The sequence below is a fragment of the Setaria viridis genome, chromosome 1 (genome assembly GCF_005286985.2).
Source record: "Setaria viridis chromosome 1, Setaria_viridis_v4.0, whole genome shotgun sequence".
Classification (NCBI taxonomy): domain Eukaryota; kingdom Viridiplantae; phylum Streptophyta; class Magnoliopsida; order Poales; family Poaceae; genus Setaria; species Setaria viridis.
Window position 1 is genome coordinate 34,092,936 of NC_048263.2, and position 20,258 is coordinate 34,113,193.

Here is a 20,258-nt window from a genome sequence, read left to right on the forward strand (position 1 = left end):
GGGTAGCCCGCCCTTTGGCCGCCGTTCTCGTGTAAGAGCATGCGCCATGCACCGCGCCGTGTATATTTGTGGCGTGGGGGGCGCAGCATTGGAGCGCACCCATTTCGGTACGGGCCTCCCAGTTTAGGGTAAACCCGACCAGAGTGGGTAACTGCGCAGCTCCCCTCCAAAGTTACCCACCTTTGAAGCAGATGAGAGAGATATAGAGATGGATCCATGGATGGCGACGCGTGAAAAAGATGCGAGAGGAAGAGACCGGCAGCGCGCTACAGGGCAGCCGCACAGTGACCCTGCCCTCTTTCCCGGTCTCCACTAATATTCCGCTCCCCGTCCTCTCCTCCCCCATGCCGGCCGGCTCATTATATCAGCGCGCACAATGCAAGCTGCTTAGGCCTTGTTTGTGGCATCGTGAGGGTGTGGCCTAGCTGAGCTGGGGCGTGCTGATCAGCAGGCGGCAGAGCTGAGAGAGAGCTAGCGGCTGTGCGAGAGCGAGAGCAAAGCTCGGAGAGGGGAGGAGGAAGGAGAGATCGTCATGGGGAGGGGACGGGTTGAGCTGAAGCGGATCGAGAACAAGATCAACCGTCAGGTGACCTTCTCCAAGCGCCGCAACGGCCTGCTCAAGAAGGCTTACGAGCTCTCCGTGCTCTGCGACGCCGAGGTCGCGCTCATCATCTTCTCCAGCCGCGGCAAGCTCTACGAGTTCGGCAGCGCCGGGTAGGCGATCTCGACTAGATACACTCACGGCCACTAATTAATTTTCAACTCCTGCAAGCAGATCTGCTGCTTTTACCCCTTTTTCCCCCCCTTTGTCGAAAAGATCTGGTGATGCTTTGGTCCGTTGCTCGGTTTCGTTTTCCTCTTATTTGCTGCTGCTGGCTTCGCTTTGGCTTTCTTCTCTGTGATTTCTTGGCTTTTTGCAGCGAGTAGCCGGGCTCTACTCCTGTAGTTCCTGGCCTTGGTGAGGCATGTTATTTTATTCCTGCTGCTATCTGCGTGTGTATCCGTGCGGTAGGGGCATGGCGGTGTTCATATAACCCGGGTGCTGGATCCCTAACTGGCATGAGACATCCTTTCAGCAGATCTACGAGCCCTACCCTTTGCCTCTTTCTTCCACCTTCTCCGGGCACTTGAAGACTGAAGTAGTCGCCCACGCACGCACGCGCCTCTTTCCTCCATCTTCTCCGGGTACTTGGGGTGGCCATCTTTCGTGTGTTGGGCCGTGCGTGTGTCAGAGACAGTTCGATTGCTGAGCTAACAGAGGGGATCCTTGGGAGGAAGGGGGTAGAGAGAGTTAACACGATGAGGTCTGCGAGGGGAAAGGGAGGTATGTTCTTTCCCCTTTTGATCCAGCGCCTGCTTATATGAAATTCCTGCTGGCCACACACTTGTCTTGGCACTTGGTTTTGCTCTGGCCACCTCGTCACAGCAAACCTCTTCATCTTGCCTGATCTATCACATGCTGATTTGCTCCTTGTTGCTGCTTCTTTTATCTTTTACAATTTCATGCCAGTTTGCTCGGCAATGACAAAATTGAGGCACATATCTTAGTATATTATTAGCATGTTTGCCCCATAAAAGATTTAGATCTATTTGATTTGCCCCTTCTCCTTTTCATCCTCCTCCCTTGTTTCTTAATGTTCTTCGTTGTGTTACTTTCATTTACTAGATGGTTTTTGATGTCTAGATATAGATATTTTTTGTTTCCTCTTAAGGTATTTTGATCGGAAGATATGTGGAAGAATATTTCTTGTTGTTCCTTTTCTTGCTCTCATTTTATGGCTATATATGCATCAGTACTACTGAGTCATGGATCACACTTTCGACTTTATTGATCTTGGATATTGCTTGCACTTTGATCATTTATTTCCCATTTCTTGTTTGTCAGTTTAAACCAATTTCTTGGTTTCATGTATTTCGCAGTTTATTGACCATGCTGCTTGAATATCCTTTTTTCCTTCTTCTGCATGTGGCAAGATCTAAACTAATGCTTCAGTTAAAACGAAGTTATATATCTTCTCAATTAAATCTAGTTTAGGAGAGAAAGCTCCCCCTCCTGTAGTGGATCCTTATCTTTGTGAAAAAAATCAAAGTTCACTGCACGCATGTTCAATTTTTTTTCTTAACCACTGGTGTTCGATTTGTTCGCAACTTGAATTATGAAACTGTTGATTTTCGCTGAAAATGATAATATCGAAAGTTCCAATTATATGCTTCAGGTTGTGTACGTTGTTCATATTTCTAACATCAACTAACCAATGCATCTGATAAATATTGAGTGATGTATGGGGGAGATGTCTTACATTATGCATCTTGGTGTGATGCATGTTCGATCTATTTACAAACGAAAGTGTGAGCATTGTTTGCTTTGTCGTAGGAAAGTCAGGTAAGCTTGAGATTAAATCCTATGAGTTTTATTTGTTGAAAAAATGTTTAATTTGCCAAAGAAAGTGCTAAACTTGGTAACCACCAATTTACTGAAATTTTATAGCATCGTAGAGCTAGTCTGCTTTCTCAAGGCTTTTGCCTTCTTTCCATAGAATCATCAGTTCATGGCACTGTTCTCCTTACTCTCACTATATAGTGCCAGCTGGATGTTAATGTTTAAAAAATGAACCGCATCCGGAGTGTGAAAATCTATATCTTCTTGTGCCTCTCTATTTTTCTATAAGCATGGCTTTTTAGATTTGGGTGCTTTTTCATGTTCACGATAAAACTTGGATTAGTAACCAGATGACATTTGCGAGGCAACAAATTTTCTTTGCTTAGGCATATATACATAGAATTGAATTTTCAGAGTTGCATACGAATCGCTGTGCAGTATAATAAGCATAATGGTTCTTACATAATCTTGTAACATGAGACGTCATAGAAATAGAGAGCTGTGACTGTTCTTATGCATTATAGAAATCATTTGCAGCGTTTTTTAATGGCATCTAATTTGGTTTCTTTACACATAACTTCCTGTGCAGAATAACTAAGACATTAGAAAGGTACCAACATTGCTGTTACAATGCTCAAGATTCTAACGGTGCACTCTCTGAAACTCAGGTACACCATCAATTGTTGCTCATGATTACCTGTACTTTAAAGTTTCGTTTCCTCCAAAAATAAATATGCATGGTTTCTCTTTACTTTGCTTATCTACATATTTTTTAATTAATTATCTTTAAATTCTCCAACATATTGAATACAACCATTAACTAGATCTACAATTTTTCTTCATTTGATCCAACATGCAGTTTGACTACCAGGTTATATTAGTTGTCATACAAATAAAAGGCAAATACTATATAATAAGTATATGGTATATACCATTATCAATCTTATGGTGGAGATATTAAATCTGATCCTAAAAGTTAAAGTGAATTGTATATAACTAGACGTTGTTTTTGGTGTATCAACAATGTTTAAGTATCTTTCCATTTTCACAAATTTATAATTTATAAACAAAGGAATAATGTCAAAATGAAATGAATATAATGCTTTCTTGTTACAAGTTACAACCACAAGTAAAGCTAAGAGAGAAACTACTACTGTGAGAACTGAATTCATTTTCAGATTTAGTTATCATTTTCAGATTTATTTATCACGCCTTCTAATTTAAGAATATTTATTCCATGCTCTGTTCTTAGATTCTGAGGTATCATTAAGCTGCGAAGTAATCAAGACCATTAATCAATTTCTGTCTGTTATACTAGTACATGCGCATTCAAGTTAGTTGTTGTTCATTGTAAACAAGCTCCTAATGCAAGCCTAGATATTATTTCTGAATTTTGGTAAATTTATACAACATAGACTTGTTTTTGCACTGGTATTTGACATTGTAAAATGGCTATTCCTGCTAGTCTTTCACCGGTAGTTGTGTGTAGTAAATAAGTTATAAGCTCCCAGTGAAAGCCAAAAAAATTAATTATAGAACTTAATTAGTGAAGTTTCTGCAAGAGTTCATTTTTTTTACATGATATTTGTTAAAAGGTCATTCTTGCTGTTTTCCAATGCACTAAAACTTGTAGATAAGGTCAACGGGCAAATTAAAATGTCATGTAATTGATCTAGTAATGAGGTTGACTATGCCTTTTTTTTTGTTTAGGGCTGGTACCAGGAAATGTCAAAACTGAGGGCAAAATTTGAGGCTTTGCAACGCACGCAAAGGTTAGATTTTTCATATTTTTACATGTGGTAATGCAATGCCTCAACAATGGAATTATCATATTTGTATTCCATTATTTGAACAGGCACTTGCTTGGCGAGGACCTTGGCCCACTGAGCGTGAAAGAACTGCAGCAGCTAGAGAAACAGCTAGAATGTGCTTTGTCCCAGGCGAGACAGAGAAAGGTTCATATCTCATTTTCCCCTTATGTTACAGAAAACAGTAACACTTGTTTTTGGAGCTAATTGATGTATATATTCGGTGTAATCATAGAACTCACCTTACTATGGTAGCAGCATTAGTAATGACTTAGTCTGTGTAAGATAACACATAATTAATGTATTATGGAGTTGAAATAGGACATAAGGATGATTAAACATATTAGTCCATTAAATTTGACCTTATCTTATTGGCTTTATATATTGTTATTATTACAGGTAATGAAAGTTATAAATTAAGTAGCATGCTGGTCTTTATCTGTGCTAAAATTACCAACATTAGCTTTGATACGAAAAGTATGGTATATAACCTAGCTATATATGCATCCTATCCACGAAAAGTATAGTATATAACCTAGCTATCCACTAAAATTACCAACATATATTTGTTTTAAATCTTTCTAATGGCAAAGCAAATAGTCCGTGTTCCAACATATTCCATTCTGAATGCATGGGGCTAATCACCGTACCAACCATCCAAACGAGCCCTTTACAATATGAAAAACTGTTTTTTCGATTTAACGAGTTCATTTTATAAATGGAAATGCACAAATACATACTTCTCTATTCGTGCAGTATGGCTAATTATTACCCCAAATTCTTTTGCCAGACACAACTTATGATGGAGCAAGTAGAGGAGCTTCGCAGGAAGGTATTTTGTATCAGACTTGTTTATTCAGAAAAAAGGGCTTGTTTATACAGTAGTAATGGAAGTAGTACAGTCGCATGGGCGTGTGGCTCCAGAAGTGCTAGTTTTCTACTACTGCCGATGACTTGCCATAGGTTGATACACTGTAGCGAGCTTGCCTATATCGTATGCACACTAGGGTAGATCCTATGTCCTTCATTTGAACAATCATAGGGTATGTGCTATATATAGATTGATATGCATAGGTGGCTTCCATGTACTTTCTTGTAAAAGAGATCCAGCTGTTCATCTTAATGTCTAATGCGGCAACATTTCTGATGGACTGGGCAGGAGCGTCACCTGGGAGAAATGAACAGGCAACTCAAGCACAAGGTCCTTATCTGTTTCCTAGTAAAACACTTGCATTGTACATTAGAGTTATACTTTACCATGGACATTATTTATTTGTTTACGATGTTATATGTTTTATTTCCAATTTTTCAGCTCGAAGCTGAAGGTTGCAGCAACTACAGAAACTTGCAGCATGCCGCCTGGCCAGCTCCCGGCGGCACCATCGTGGAGCATGACGGCGCTACATATCATGTGCATCCGCCTGCTCACTCAGCTGCTATGGACTGTGAACCCACTCTGCAAATCGGGTATACAATTTCTAGCTGATTATTGCAATTCGAGAAACAGACATGTAGCTGCTACCCGGTGATCAAGCTGATCACTCATAAAAACTTATCATTGTAGAGTACTAACGAAACAAAGATAACTCTGTTGCTAGGTATCCTCATCATCAGTTTCTGCCTTCCGAGGCAGCCAATAATATTCCACGCAGCGCCCCCGGAGGCGAGAACAACTTCATGCTGGGATGGGTTCTTTGAGTTCCCCTATTGCATCCATCAGATGAAAGTGGCAACAAATAAAAGGCATATTCAGCGCTATATGTGCATATCCATGCTCAGTGCTGGATTTGCCGCCATCTTTTAAATTTGCTGTTCTGGTGTGTAAGATCTAATTAAGAACTGCACCTTTATTCTATGTGATTGTATTGTGGCACTTTTATATTTTTGTGCAAGGCCAAGAATCTTGTAAAAATACTTCTGTGCTGCCGGTGCATGCAATCCAAAATTATCTCTACCGGTACGTATTATATCTGCTCATGCAAGATTCAGTGACTTCGAGTATTTGTTTGCTTTATCTCTTTCTTCTGGCCCTGGTTCCTGTCAAAGCATGCAGATATAATCAAGCCCTTGTTCACTTCCCACAAAACTCCCAACTTTAGCACTATGCAAAAAGAAGATTCCCCATCACATCAAACTTGCGGTACATGTATGGAGTACTAAATGTAGACGAAATCAAAAACTAATTGCACAGTTTTGTTGTACTTTGCGAGACGAATCTTTTGAGCCTAATTAGTCAATATTTGGACAATAATTCACAAATACAAACGAAACGCTACAGTGTTGCTACAGTAATTTGGCACCTCCCAAATTCCCCAAGTAAACAAGGGCCAAAGCCAACTAACCTTTAACCTCGACCGCACCAATGCAACATATTTGTAATTTTGTTGTTCCGGTGATTTTAATTTTTATGATATGTCTGCAACTTTCTTTGTCAAGTACGGAGTAACAGAAAAGGCAATGCTATCGACAGAATTTCGTTTCAGGTATAGTCAGTTTAGTTGTTTAATGATGACAAGGACATGTCAGAAATCTTAGCAACTGTTCGTGCAAGGATGTGTAAGCCGCCGGGTGCGAATAATTGTGCTGTTTTGAATGATGGAATCTAATCTTGCCAGAATTGATTGTCTGTTAGAATGTCGTGTGCACTCATTGATGGATTTACAGATTTTTCTCTAAAATTTTCTGTAGATCGCTGATGAAGTAGTAGTGCTACCATTGTCTTTATCTTGTACAGAAGTGTGGTGGCTGTGGACGGCCATCCATGTGCTTGTCCATCCGACCATATCACCAAGAGTAGTTGGCGTTGTTGATGCAACGAGAGCACACTTCAATTTGTTTGCTTCTCTGCACGACGAAAATATGATGGGAAGCTGTGGGATCACTTTTTGCAACCTTTTTTTTTAAACGATGGACAATAATATGAGAAATTTTATCTGTCACGGATGCAGAAATAATAGCATGATATATTTGAGTTTTATGTCTAGAATAGTTAGTTTTGGAGCTCTAATGTTTTTTAGGCAAACTCTGACGACTAGTACTCTGGTAGTATTTAACATGCTTGATCGCACATATCAATTTGGAAATGTTTTGTATCGATGGATGAAGAAAGTTTCCTTCACACAAAAACTGAGATTTTGGATATTGTTGGGATTATGTACGTCAAACAAAAATATCTTTGACTACGTAGTACGCTACGTCGCTACCCAAATCAAATGTGCAAAAGCAAACCGTTCGAATGAGACGATCATCTAGTGTTCAAGTTGCTTGCTAAATTATTCGATTGCCGACCAGCTCCCCAAGTCGTGACCAAGTAGTTGCACAAAAGTTGATGAACTAATTCAGTATAATTGCTGTAATAGAAAATGGTGACAGAACTTCATGTACAATGAATATGGCCGATGATATACTCCCTCCGTCCCACAAAGACTGTTCGTTTAGAAAAAATTAGACATGATAGTAGCAATGTTAAAAGTCCAAAGTACCCCTATTAACTCTTCTTAATCCCGAGCTGCTGGATGGATTACCGAGTAGAAATTAATTTAGCATGCACGCTTGCAATAATTGTCGGACCTGTTAGCCTTCCTTATATAGTGAGTTGGCTCGGGCATCGATGGTGGGAGTAAATAATCAATTCGTTAACTGGACTAGAAGGTATTATGAGGGATTTTATGGATGGTCTGAAAGCTATATAAACACTCTTTATTAGACAAGTTTTGGAAGCTAAACAAACAGTCTTTGTGGGACGGAGGGAGTATATCACTATGAATATAATGTACATCCTAATAATGAGTATTATTAGCTGCCGAATAATGCTTTGACAGATACATAATCATCCCTCGTATCAACTCACTACTAGAAAACTCAGCATTCGTCCCGATGCTTAGTACCGATTGGTGAGCATTAGTACTGGATTAGTACCGGGTCTAACGGCTAGTATTCCAGGGGCTCCCCGTGACCCCCTTTCGTACCGGTTGGGGGCTCCAACCGGTACTAAAGGTCACCCATTAGTACTGGGTGGAACCTCCAAGTCCCTCAGGCACTCCACCCGGTACTAATGGGTGACCTTTAGTATCGGTTGGAGCCCCCAACCGGTACTAACTTCCCTCCTATAAATCAGGCGTCTTCTTCCTCCTGCCCGAGCCGTTTCCTCCAACTCGGGCTTCATCCATTCATGGTGAAATAGGGGAGGTGTTGTTGGATTTTTGACCATTTCATGGGGATTTTACTCATTCAATTGTTCTAAAGGTTACAAACTTCATCCTCCCTTGATACATGATTAGTATACTAAGTTTTATGCTATAGAGCTATAGTAATTTGTGATTTTTAGAATAAGTACAATGGAAAAAAATTTCATTTATATGCTTGTGTTATTTAGAGCTCATATTTGTGATTTTTAGAATAAGCTACAAATTTTTGGATTCTATATTTCGTATTAGTCAAAGAAATTGAAATGAGGTTAGAGGAATAATTTCATAGTTTAGTCCTTTACAAATATGAGCTAACTAAATTATGGGGAAAAATAGAATTTGTTCATATTTTAGTCATTTGCAAATATGAGCGAGTTAAATTGTGGTACATAGAGATAATAAGATGAAATAGAGGTATGTATTAGTCATTTTTAGAATAAGCTACAATGGAGAAATTTTTCATTTATATGTTATGTTTGAGCTAAATAAATTGTGGGGAAAAATATACTTTATTCATAGTTTAGTCATTTGCAAATATGAGCTAAATAATTTGTGGTACATAGAGATGGCTACTGCTGCTGGAGATAGTGGCGATGGTGGGGGCGATCGTCGTTCCTCTCGCCGCAAGGGGAAAACCATAGTTGGCCCTCATGATAAGCCGAAGAAAATGAGCATGTGGGAGAGAGCAATGCTTTGTTATTTGGAAAGATGTCATGAAGATGCTGTTGCGGTAGGTAGGAACCTCCTTTTGGTGGTCGTTATGCTCCATCGCCAGTCCCGGGTGTTTCAGGTCCACTGGGTACTTCCGTCGTAGGAGTCACAAATAAACCACAGGATGAGGCTGGGTCAGCGAAACCTTCGTCTTCACCGCCCAAGGATGCTTAAAGTCCTCGAAACCTTCGTCTTCACCGCCCAAGGATGCTTAAAATCCTCCTAGATAGCACTCAGTGGATGGTTTGTTGTAGTGTATCATGTTGTTTGGGTCTTAAATTTAAATTTGTGTATTTATATCTAAAGTTTTAGCAACATTTGAGTTTGTCGTAGTGTATCATGTTGTTTGGGTCTGAAATTTAAATTTGTGTATTTCTATCTAAATTTTCAGCAACATTTGTGTTTAATGGTATTTGTATCATGTTTGTTACGTTTAATGAATAATTATATAGATGATCAGAATATCTTTGGTTCAGTAATACTTTGTAGATGGATCGGCAATGGAAGTACAACGTGAACAAGCATTCCATGGAGTACATTAATGGCTTGCGTGGTTTTCTCAATCTCGCAGAGTCCAACAAGCCGCCGTCTGGTTTCATTTGTTGTCCATGCCGAATTTGCAAAAATGATAAGGATTACTCATCCCGACAGACTATTCATGCCCACATATACATTTCAGGATTCATGGCTAACTATTTCATTTGGACCAAGCACGGGGAAAGAGGAGTTATGATGGAAGATGATGATGATGAAGAAGATGATAACTATATTCCTGACTAGACTCAAGGAGGTGCCTTTGCAGATGCTGCAATGAGTGAGGCTGAAGAAGAGATGGTTGCAGAAGAAGGTCCTACCGATGATCTAGGTCACATGTTGAGAGATGCAAAGGAAGACTGCGAGAATGTGAAGGAGTCGAGCGTATGTTAGATGATCATAAGAAATTATTATACACAGATTGCAAACAGGGGCATAAAAAGTTGGGTACCACACTGGAAATGCTGCAATGGAAGGCAAAAAATGGAGTTTGTGACAAGGGTTTTGATGAGTTAATAAAAATCATAAAGAACATACTTCCCGAGGGGAACAAATTGACGTCCTCAACATACGAAGCGAAAAAGGTTGTTTGCCCTCTGGGTTTGGAGGTACAAAAGATACATGCATGTCCTAATGACTGTATCCTCTATCGTGATGAGGAATACAAGAAATTGGAGGATTGTCCTGTGTGCGAAGTGCTGCGTTATAAGATCAGGCAAGATGACCCTGGTGATGTTGAGGAACAGGCTAGCAAGAAGAAAGTTCCTGCATAAAATATTACAAATTTGATGATGCCTACTAATTTTTTTAAGTCATTTATTGTAAATCGAATCTATATATAAATAGTGGTAGAAATTAGTGGAATAGTGGTAGAAAATATATAAAAAGAGCTAGAAATTGTTAAATGGCTATTAATTGTAATTTGATCTTCTTTGCAATCAATTATTTTTACAAAATGTATAAATATTTGTCATTAATTCCGCAGTCAATTATTGTTACAAAATGTATAAGTTTTATTGTTACACTGTAAATATTGTTGTAGTCATTTATTGTAACAAATTGTATAAGTGTTTCATTCTTTTTTTAGTCATTTATTGTTTTGTTAAAAAATGTATAAATATTGTTCATTAATTTTGTAGTTAATTATTGTTACAAAATGTATAAGTTTTATTGTTACACTGTAAATATTGTTGTAGTCATTCATTGTAACAAATTGTATAAGTATTTCATTCTTTTTTTAGTCATTTATTTTTTTGAAAATGTACCACTATTAGTCATTTATTTTAAAAAAAGTATAAGTTATAGTCATTCTTATAATAAACCCTACTATTTCTTAGAATAATTCCTTTTATATTATATTAGTTACAATGACATGATTAGATGAAGAGCGGGATCGATTGGACGACGAATTCCTAATGGACTCGATAAGGGAAGGTCCCACGAACGATCACCCAAACAAATAGGTCGATCACAGCTAGACTGACATCTACCTCAACATGTCTAGTGATGGCAACAGAGGCAAAGCTACACTATGATTAGTGGGTGCTAATGCACCCCCTAAATTTTGCAAAAATAGTGATTATGCTTAAATTTTCACCATACATGCACCCTCCTTAGCTCAACACTATGCACCCATAAGGCAAATGCATCCCCCACTAATTTACTCTAGCTTCGCCATTGGATGGCAATGAGGAGGAACCAATTGCCGAGGGAGGCAATGATGGGCAACAAGGCGAGGTATAGCCATTATTATACGTAAACATGATTTGAATTCTCTACTTATCAAGATTATTAGGAATTAATAGTTCTTTCATTTTCAGCCATCTGGATCGAGCAGGCCTAAATGGAAACGAGACAAGAAGAAGAAGTTAGAGGGTCGTATCATCATCATGGAAATTGATGAAGATGGTGAACCAATTGCTCTAGACAATGCTAAGACCAAATTAGTGAATCAAATTGGGTTTCTTGTTAGGGATAACATCCCAATAAACTTTCAGAATTGGAAAAGCCATGAAATCGATGAGAGCGTGGTCCCCACAAGCACGATCCTCTAAAATCTGTGTGAACCGTCTTCCACAAAGATGTACAAATTGCACCAATGGTACATGGAGGCTTCAACCACCAATTTACTCATGCTAGAAGTTCAGATTGGAGATCAGCATTATTTCCGTGGTGATGCCATTATAAATGTGCCGCTCGAGGAACTTTATTTCCTTTATAATTAAGACGCACTTGATAAATCACTCATTAGCTCCTAGATTCTGTAAGTGTTTAATTTGCTCTAACTTCAAAATCCCCGCTCTAATCATTGTCCAATGTCTTATCTCCTATTCTATTTTGTATCATGCAGGATGGAGATTCAAGCTTGTTTGAGGATAGGATTGTATGACGTCGGCTTCATGAACCCGGATGTTATAAATGAGGTAAATGTAAGAGATAAACCAAATTGGATCTTGAAGAATATATATAATTTCTTGGACAAGCAACATTACAAGAAGTACATACTTCTGCCGTACAACTTCAAGTGAGCGTGTTTCCCATCTCTTTTATTTTTCGAACTAGCAATTAAAAATAAGACTAAATAGCCTTTCACTATGCATATATGTACATCTTTCACTGGATACTCATTGTTATCGTGGTTGATCGAAGCATGATCTATATCCTGGACTCTCTAAGGAGACCAAGAAATCAATACACTGATCTCATAAACATGCTTAATAGAGCATAGGCTCGCTTCCGTCAACATTACTCAGGTGAATTCAAGGAGCAACTTCATATCCACTCTGAATTCCCGGTATGTATTGAATTTGCACATCTCGTGTCACTTCCTTAAACACAACAAATACTTCATAAGTTTTTTTTACCATATATATAGTGTTTGAGATAGAATACGGGAAATAATTTATGCGAATACTACATATGTGAGTTCATCCATGGCTTTGTACATCCCAAGCATATAACTAACCACGAATTCAGAGTACGTGTACAAATTTCTTAACAATAAATTAGTTCTAATTGTACAGATCCATTGATCTAATATAATAACCTTTGCTAATGACATAGATTATGCACATGAAGGAAGAACTCCTCCAGACGGAAAAAATCAGGGCAATTCAAGAACAACTCAGTAGATTTCTTCTGGACGAGGTAGTAAATCCAGCGGGAAAGTTCCATAATGATGGATCAAATCTGCATTACCGTCAAGATTCGGGTTCAGAATAGTTGATCCAAAATGTTGAACTTGGAGAGTTAATACAATGTAATATTATTCATATATGTGTATACATAATATGTCTATGTATAATATTATCTCAAATGTAATATTATAGATCAAATACAACTTTATATATATTGCGTATTAGAACTAGTATACATAAAGCAAACAAATATGAAATACTAATATAGAATAAAAAATAAAAAAGAAAATGAGAAAAGAAACAGAGAAAAAAATAATTTAGTACCAGTTAGGGAGACCAACCGGTACGAAATTGGCCTCGGCCACGCGCGACGTGGCAACCAAATTAGTATCGGTTGGTCTCCCCAACCAGTACTAAAGGACGCCTTTAGTACCGATTCGGTACTAAAGGATCCCTTTAGGATCGGCTTAGCAATACCGATTGCACAACCGATACTAAAGGCCGGTACCAAAGGCGTTTTCACCAGCAGTGACTGTCAGGTGGGTCGAGCTAATCAGCTGCCAATTAAGCCCCCATTGATTAATGAATGGTTGGCTCAGATAGCAGAGCTGCCGCGCTATCCCACCAGGCGGCCATGTCGTCGTCGCTAACCTGTCCGCGCCATTCCGGCGGCACCACCAGTCCACCACCTCCTCCTAGCTAGAGATGGGCTGCGACTGCGATGGAGGCCCGGCCGTCGAAAAGACAAAACTGCCCTCCAAGAAGAGGTCCTCACCAAACGCGCGTGAGGAGGTTGGCGAGCCGGCCCAGCCCGCCCCGGCCCCGTGGGCGCGGCAGCAGGTCGGACCGGCACAGCGGGCACGTCCCCCGGCCAAGGTCGATCCACCGGTCGATGCAGCCGCGGTGGAAGGCGTGCGCGCAGTTGCCCAGCCGCCGCACCTCGTCCGCCGCCTCTAGCGCTTCCAGGCACACGATGCACGTCGACGACGCAGCAACTGACTCGGCCTCCTCGCCGTCACCGTGGTCACCGTGGCAGGACGCGCGCCCACCGCTCGGGGACGACGCCAGCCGCTCGGCCACGAGCTGGCCGTACTCCACGGCGGGGAGCTTGGCCTTCACCTCCTCGGGCCGCGGGGCGCCCTCCGCCGACAAGCGGCGCGAGCTGTCGTCGAACGGGAAGCGGCAGAGCCCCACGACGGCGAGCATCAGCAGCACGGCGTCCCTGATGACGCTGAGCACCTTGCAGAAGGTGACGATCGGCTTCGGCACCGCGAGGCAGTAGCTTACCAGCGGGAACCCCATGATCGGATCGAGTTGGAACCAAAGCAGAGTCTCAGAGAGCGTTGTGCTCCTCTGAGTCGACGAAAGCAGGGTGCTCTCTTCTCTGGATAGATAGAATTCTGGCGGGACCGGGACGAACGAACGGCGAGGGCGGAAGAGGAGGATATGGTGGACGAGTCAGAGCGAGCTAGAGCTGGCCGCTAGTTATATAGCAGGGCGAGCGAGCGGATGCGGCCGGGTCGCCGGTGGGAGGGGGATGGAGGCGCGCGCCGCGGAGAGTGCGAGACGCGGGTTGTTTTCACGTGGTTTTTTGGTGGGATGGTGCGGGGGATTCGGCCGGTGCCCGGCGAGGAAAGGTGCGTGCACCTGCCGTGCCCGCCACCCGTGGGGGTGTTGCCGGTTGGAACGGGGTTTCCACCGGCGCCCGCGGCTCTGCTCGTGCGACGTGACGACCTGGCTCGCTGGTACGGCGCGCCGAGGTGAAAGTACGAGTCCACGGGCGCGGTAGTGGGAACATGTGAAACACCAGGTCAAACTCGGAATGTTCGCCGCGGATTCGGCGTCCGCGTCGGTCCGGCGCTGGCGTCAGCGGACGTGGCTTGGAAACGCGGATATTCCAGCTCGTTCGTTGCAGGTGGCTCGCGTGGTTTACTCCACAGCTCAGTCGCGGCACATTTTCTGCGTGATAAACGCCTGGCGAAAGTAACGGAGGGAGCCTGAGGACGACGCTGCACATGTTTCACCCGGCGCGTAGTGGAGCGTCGTCATGTCAAAAAAGCACGAAAGGTGCAGCGCTTTGTGTCACTCCCGCACACGTACGTGCCAACGTTGTCCGTTGCTGAGACAGATCGACTGTTTCTGTGTGTAGTATTTGTGAAGTGGATGTCGCATGCATACTGCGATCGTGAGGCCGACGGCGGAAGCAATTCAGTTTCGGCCATACCTCATCCGGTCATCCCCACCACATACGAAAAACCAGCAATACTGTACTTTATCTATTGGATAATGTATAAAGGCCCGCTTGCCAAAAAGAAAAAAAGACAACGCCCCTACTGCTAGTTGCTGGCAAAGTGGCAACCGTGCCGCCTGGTGATGATGGATGAGCCACTCTGATTCCCGGAGCCAACAAGACGAAGCAAAGCCAATTTCCGGTAAGCCATCCGCCATCAGGATGGGACGCACGCACGTCTTCGCCGTGGCGCGCGCGGGCACATGCCTTCTTCCGTTAGTTGGGAGGTCCCTGTCGTCGCGGCGGGAGATGGCTGCGCGCAGGAAGCCGTCAGCGATAACCCCTTCAACGGCAAAGCTTCATTAAAGCTCCGGCATGTGCAAATGCGTCGTCCCTTATGCCTTTGCGCAAGTGCGTGCACGCTCCGAGTCGGCGGCTGTCTGCCGTCCCATGGAAGACAGACAGAGTTCAGAACGTCACGAGTTCAGAACGTCACGAGTTCAGAACGGCAACCAATGAGAGAAGAAACGGTGCCGAATGTCCCAAATTGGAGTATGATTAAGCGATCGAGTCATGCTTGTCAGAGATCGACGGTCGAAACGGCAGAAACAAGACAGGGAACAACGACACGGAAGGGTCCCAAGTCGGATTGGAGATGGGCGGCAGTTCAGGGAGAAGATTCAGGACTTCTTGTCTTCTTCGGGCTATAATTTTTCGTCTAAGTTTTGTCTAAAAAAGAACTGCTGTGCTGCAATGTAAATAGAAATAAAACAGTTCCCAATTTTGTGAGTTCGAAAGAGACAAAATTTGACATCGTTATGATGTGTTAATCTTAACAAGCAAACACAATTCAGCTTGTCATCTGAAAGTTCGTTGGCCCGTTGAAACAAGCCATGTTTAAAACGCAGGAGTCTTTTCCTATGTAAAGGAATTCCACGGTCCTATGAAATTCTAGTAAATTCCACGCCATTTCTACATTCTTTAGATACATTTCTGCCTGTTGGTTGTGGTATCAGTTAAAAAACGTCTTGTTTGCTCCCATTATCTGATCACGGTACTGTACTTCAGAGACGACGGCCTTATTAGAGCCCTTACAGTGTTTTCATATTTCAAACAAACGATATTCAACATCAAATTTCAGCTAGCCTCTTTCTTCAAATATTTTCTTCATAGTCGCCTGCTGCCATTTACTTAGGAACCTTTTTTTTTCATAACATAATTGGAAGGTCTTACATACCTGAATAATAATTAAAAATAAAGATAACTACTAGATAGTATATACAACCTGATCTGTGTAATCATATAACACAAGGGATTTCTTTAAAGGCAAATGATTTTCTAGTCCATTCAGGAACCAGTGCTGCAGTACGTCAAAGCTAGAAGCTCTATATTTCTACATTAACAGGTAAGTTCAGAGACAGACAAATCCAGCTCTATATTTCTACATTCACAGGAAGTTCAGAGATAAATGCAGCCCTATATTTCTACTTCACAGGAAACTCATGTAGCTTTTGCTGAGATTTAAGACAGCAGGTTCGTTCCTTGCTGGCCAAATAGGTGGCTTCCTGAAACAGAAACTATTGCCATAGCTTAGTAGAATGGCTGATTCCGGTGTTAATGGTGTACCAAACATGTCAACAGGTCTGCCAGCACAAGCTGCATATAAGGCTGATGGTTCCACCTCCACAGAATTGAGCTTTCTTCAGAGTAGTTCTGCATTATAAGGGGGCTTTCCATCAAATATATATGGGATATCAATTAACAGAAACACTACTGTTTTAGTGGATTGATATGAAATTAAGGCAAAGGATAGCTCGAGATAAGTTCTTTAGAAACATAGTTAAAACTTAAAACACACGATCAACTTTCCCAAATACGTTCTTTAGAGCAATGTTCAATCTCTTGAAAGTTGATCATATTATATATGCAGTTATTATTGATACTGGTTTACAACAAAAACAAATTCTAATATTGCTAGCAACGCCTGCTACTATGAAACAGTACAATAACTGTAATTTGGTGGTGAATAGCATGCAAATGCAATATACATGTCATATTAAAACCGAAACATGATTTCCACCAGTAATTAAATAGGAAGCAAGCCTTGAAGAGAAAAGGGCAAGACAATTGAATTCTGTAAGAAATTAGGGAATAGGGTCAGATCTTTGTAATTATAGTTTTCTGTATGAGAAAGATAACTATAGCCTCATGGAACAGTCTTTCAGAACAGAAGAATGAAAAGGGAAATGGCTCCTCAACTCTCATTATAGTCTCTTTATCATATATATAGCAAACCTACAATATCAACGTTATGAGCGGTGTGTTTCAACTTGCAGTCAATTAGGCTATATGATCTTTGCTTCAACACCTGCAGCACAAACCCATTTTTGACCAGTTGGTCCGTATATCATAGGCGATTGAACGGCCACCGCCCGTCTTTACTTTTAATGTCTGAATTTATAATCATGAATAGGGTGTTTTCGAGTTAAGACTAAAAAGACAAGTTTTCACCTGATCCTATACAGTGTTGGGAATAATGCAGAGCATAAGTGGCCCAGCTACAGGATGCAATGCAGAACAAGGCAGGCGTCTGTTGAAGCGTTTGCTTGAACCATGTACCTTTGTTGAGCTGGTACAAGACTAGTTGGACTTTCGTGGTGTATTAAGCTGGACCTTCTAAGTTCAGAAAATGTGGACTCAATTCAGAACAGTAAATTTGCTACTATCCATTTGGCTATTCTAATTTCCAGGTAACAATCACACGAAGATGAACTTACTCCAAATTTGATATTTTATCAGCATACATATTCTAAATACATTGTATTTTGCACTTGCAATCATTAGGCCATCATTCACATAAGGAAAAAAAAGAAGCACCTCGTGGATAGTTAATCAGAAATTGCATGGATGCACAAATTAGCGACTTTCAAGCTTAGCACGACTGGTCGAATTAAACTACTTCCAAATATTATGGGAACACCATGATAATTAGTTCCATCTGGTTCCTATCAGACTATTACAATTCCAAGACCTCACACCAATGTGCCCAATCATCTTCAGTTAAATTTTAAATATATTGACATAAATAGACAAAAATTATATAAATAGAAGTGGCGAACCACATATCACCATGGTACCAACCTTATCAGACCCTGAGAAGCTGGACCTTGTTCTCAAATGCGATGGCCATCCAGTCTGGGTGGGCGGCCGACCACTGAAGCTGGTTTATCTCGGCGCCTGCATCATACACTAGCACAGGATCAATCCCCTCGGCAGGCACAGCTGCTGCTGGCGCCGGTGCCGGCGCCGTTTCGGGCAGCTCCCATATCATTGCCTGCCCGTCGTCCCCAGCCGAACAGAGATGCCTGCTGGCCTGTGGCGCCCACGCCACCGCGTTGGCGCAGGCCCGGTGCCGATGCAGCTCGGCCACAGGCACCCCAGGAGCGCGTATGTCGAGCACGACGACGGCGCTGCTGTCCATAAGCAGCGCGGCCATGTAGCGGAGGTCGAAGCGGTTCCACGCCAGCCTGAGGAGCGGCGTGTCTGGGCGTGGGCTCTCATAGACGATGGTGGAGTGCTCCTTGTCCCGTAGGTCGAAGACGCGGACGGAGCCGTCGGCGGAAACGGATGCGAAGACCCCGGCTTCGCCCCAGGCGATGTCGTGCACGGCCTTGTCGTGCGCGATGAGCTGCGTCTCGACGACGCCGCGGTCGATGTCCCAGACGGTGCAGGTGGTGTCGATAGAAGCGGTCCCGATGCGGCGGGGCTCGGCCTCGTTCCAGTCGAAGGAGGTGAGGGGCGCGGAGAACTCGGAGGAGGCCTTGCGGTTGTCGAGGACGGAGCGGAGCTCGGGCGGCGGGGCGGAGGCGGAGAGGTCGTCGAGCGGGGCGCTCCAGATGCGGAGCGTGTCGGCGGAGGAGGCGAGGAGGGAGGGCGCGGCGGGGCGAGGGTTGAACTGGAGCTTGGTGGGCGGGTAGGGGTGGTCGAAGGAGAGGGCCGGGAGGGCGCGGAAGGAGGCGGCGGAGGGGCGGGCGGGGTCGAAGGAGAGGAGGGAGACGCGGTTGTGGAGGTCCTCGAGGAAGCTGCCGGAGGCGAGGACGGGCGCGGTGGGGGAGAAGGCGAGCGCGTAGATCGAGTGCGGGAGCTCGCAGGTGAAGGCGTGCGGGTTCGGCGCCTCCGACCCCGCCGACGAGGCGGCCGTGGACGGCGGCTTGGGGAGGTCCATGGAGGAGTCGGGTGGAGTGGATTGATCCGGTAGCGGAGTCGGAAGGGGAGCGATGGTGCTGGGAATTGAGAGGGAGATGATAAAAAGGGTTCCGCCGAGCGGGGGTGCGAACTCGGGAGGAGGGTTCAACGCGCGCGTGCGGGCGGCAGGTCTACGGCGGACGGGCACGGGGGTTGAACGGCGCGGGCGGCGCTTGCACGGCTGCGCCTAAGCGGGCTGTGGCTGGTGCGATGGGGAGCCGGGGGCGAGACGGGTCAGCCGTCGTCTGGTCAAAGTCTGCTGCGGTGCGTGCTACTTGCTAGCAGGCTAGAACTAGCAGTCCACGGGATGACGGAACTGGTGGTGGCGGAGGCACCGGGATCGTGCGACGCGGTCGTCGCCTGCGCGTCCGTCATCTCTGGTAGTGACGGGGGAGTTTTTTTTTTCATAACTCTTTATTCACCAACAGAAGTTATAAGAGTTCCAACCCTCTTGAGTCAGATTTAACAGCCAAACTTACCTACCAAACTCATCATAAATCGCACTCCTTGTAATATGTGAGCATCCACCAAACTGCGCTGCTGTAGCTTTATCTCCCTGATAATATGGCCATGAGCGGCCATTTCTCCCTCCACGTTCCTCTGATCACCTTAACATTGTCCGAGGCTAGCCTGAAGTGTTGAATCATGAGGTTACTCGCCAACGCCAGGCCTTCCTTGCACGCAATAGTCTCGACAATAGAGTCCACGAATCACCAGCGCAAACGCTCCCAAAAAGTTTCTTGCAGCGTCCCTAGCAATGGCAGCCGCCACTGCCTTACTTTAATTCTTCGAAGTGGTTGTATCGACATTGATATTAACAAGGCCTAGTGGTGGAGGGATCCACCGAGGTGGGATACCTTGGGTACGTCTCACCAATACCGCATGCACCGTCTTGATCATCTCCAGGTCAACTATAAAATTGTTCACAAAACAGTGAGTAGATAAAGAACTCTGAAAAGAGTTCTCGTGGATCGCCTTCCTGCGAGCATATGAGATGGGCCAAAGAGTGACCACCATCCTCGTCAG

General features: G+C 43.5%; 3 protein-coding genes across 4 annotated transcripts; 1 reads left to right on the top strand and 2 right to left on the bottom strand.

Annotated features, from left to right (window-relative positions):
- Window positions 1-270: 270 nt before the first annotated feature.
- On the top strand, window positions 271-6,155 carry LOC117844571 (MADS-box transcription factor 6). The gene is made up of 8 exons (XM_034725287.2): window positions 271-714; window positions 2,970-3,048; window positions 4,091-4,152; window positions 4,236-4,335; window positions 4,979-5,020; window positions 5,348-5,389; window positions 5,501-5,655; window positions 5,787-6,155. The coding sequence occupies exons 1-8, from the start codon at window positions 533-535 to the stop codon at window positions 5,884-5,886; spliced, it is 762 nt and encodes a 253-aa protein (XP_034581178.1). The 5' UTR covers window positions 271-532; the 3' UTR covers window positions 5,887-6,155.
- A 6,308-nt stretch (window positions 6,156-12,463) lies between these two features.
- On the bottom strand, window positions 12,464-14,237 carry LOC117842201 (uncharacterized). 2 transcript variants are annotated; one of them, XR_011898539.1, is made up of 2 exons: window positions 13,082-14,236; window positions 12,464-12,809 (listed from the first exon to the last, which is right to left on the bottom strand). XR_011898539.1 is itself a non-coding variant. In XM_072294550.1 (2 exons), coding segments are annotated over exons 1-2 (528 nt in total). In that variant the 5' UTR covers window positions 14,060-14,237; the 3' UTR covers window positions 12,464-12,808. The 2 variants fall into 2 exon arrangements, 1 of the variants encoding a protein (XP_072150651.1); XM_072294550.1 differs by having other exon boundaries at window positions 13,533-14,237.
- Window positions 14,238-16,173: 1,936 nt separating this feature from the next.
- LOC117838646 (protein TRANSPARENT TESTA GLABRA 1) lies at window positions 16,174-19,501 on the bottom strand. Its single transcript, XM_034718755.2, has 2 exons — window positions 18,129-19,501; window positions 16,174-16,700 (listed from the first exon to the last, which is right to left on the bottom strand). Exon 1 carries the CDS (start codon window positions 19,210-19,212, stop codon window positions 18,133-18,135), a length of 1,080 nt encoding a protein of 359 aa, XP_034574646.1. The 5' UTR covers window positions 19,213-19,501; the 3' UTR covers window positions 16,174-16,700; window positions 18,129-18,132.
- Between the last annotated feature and the right edge of the window lie 757 nt (window positions 19,502-20,258).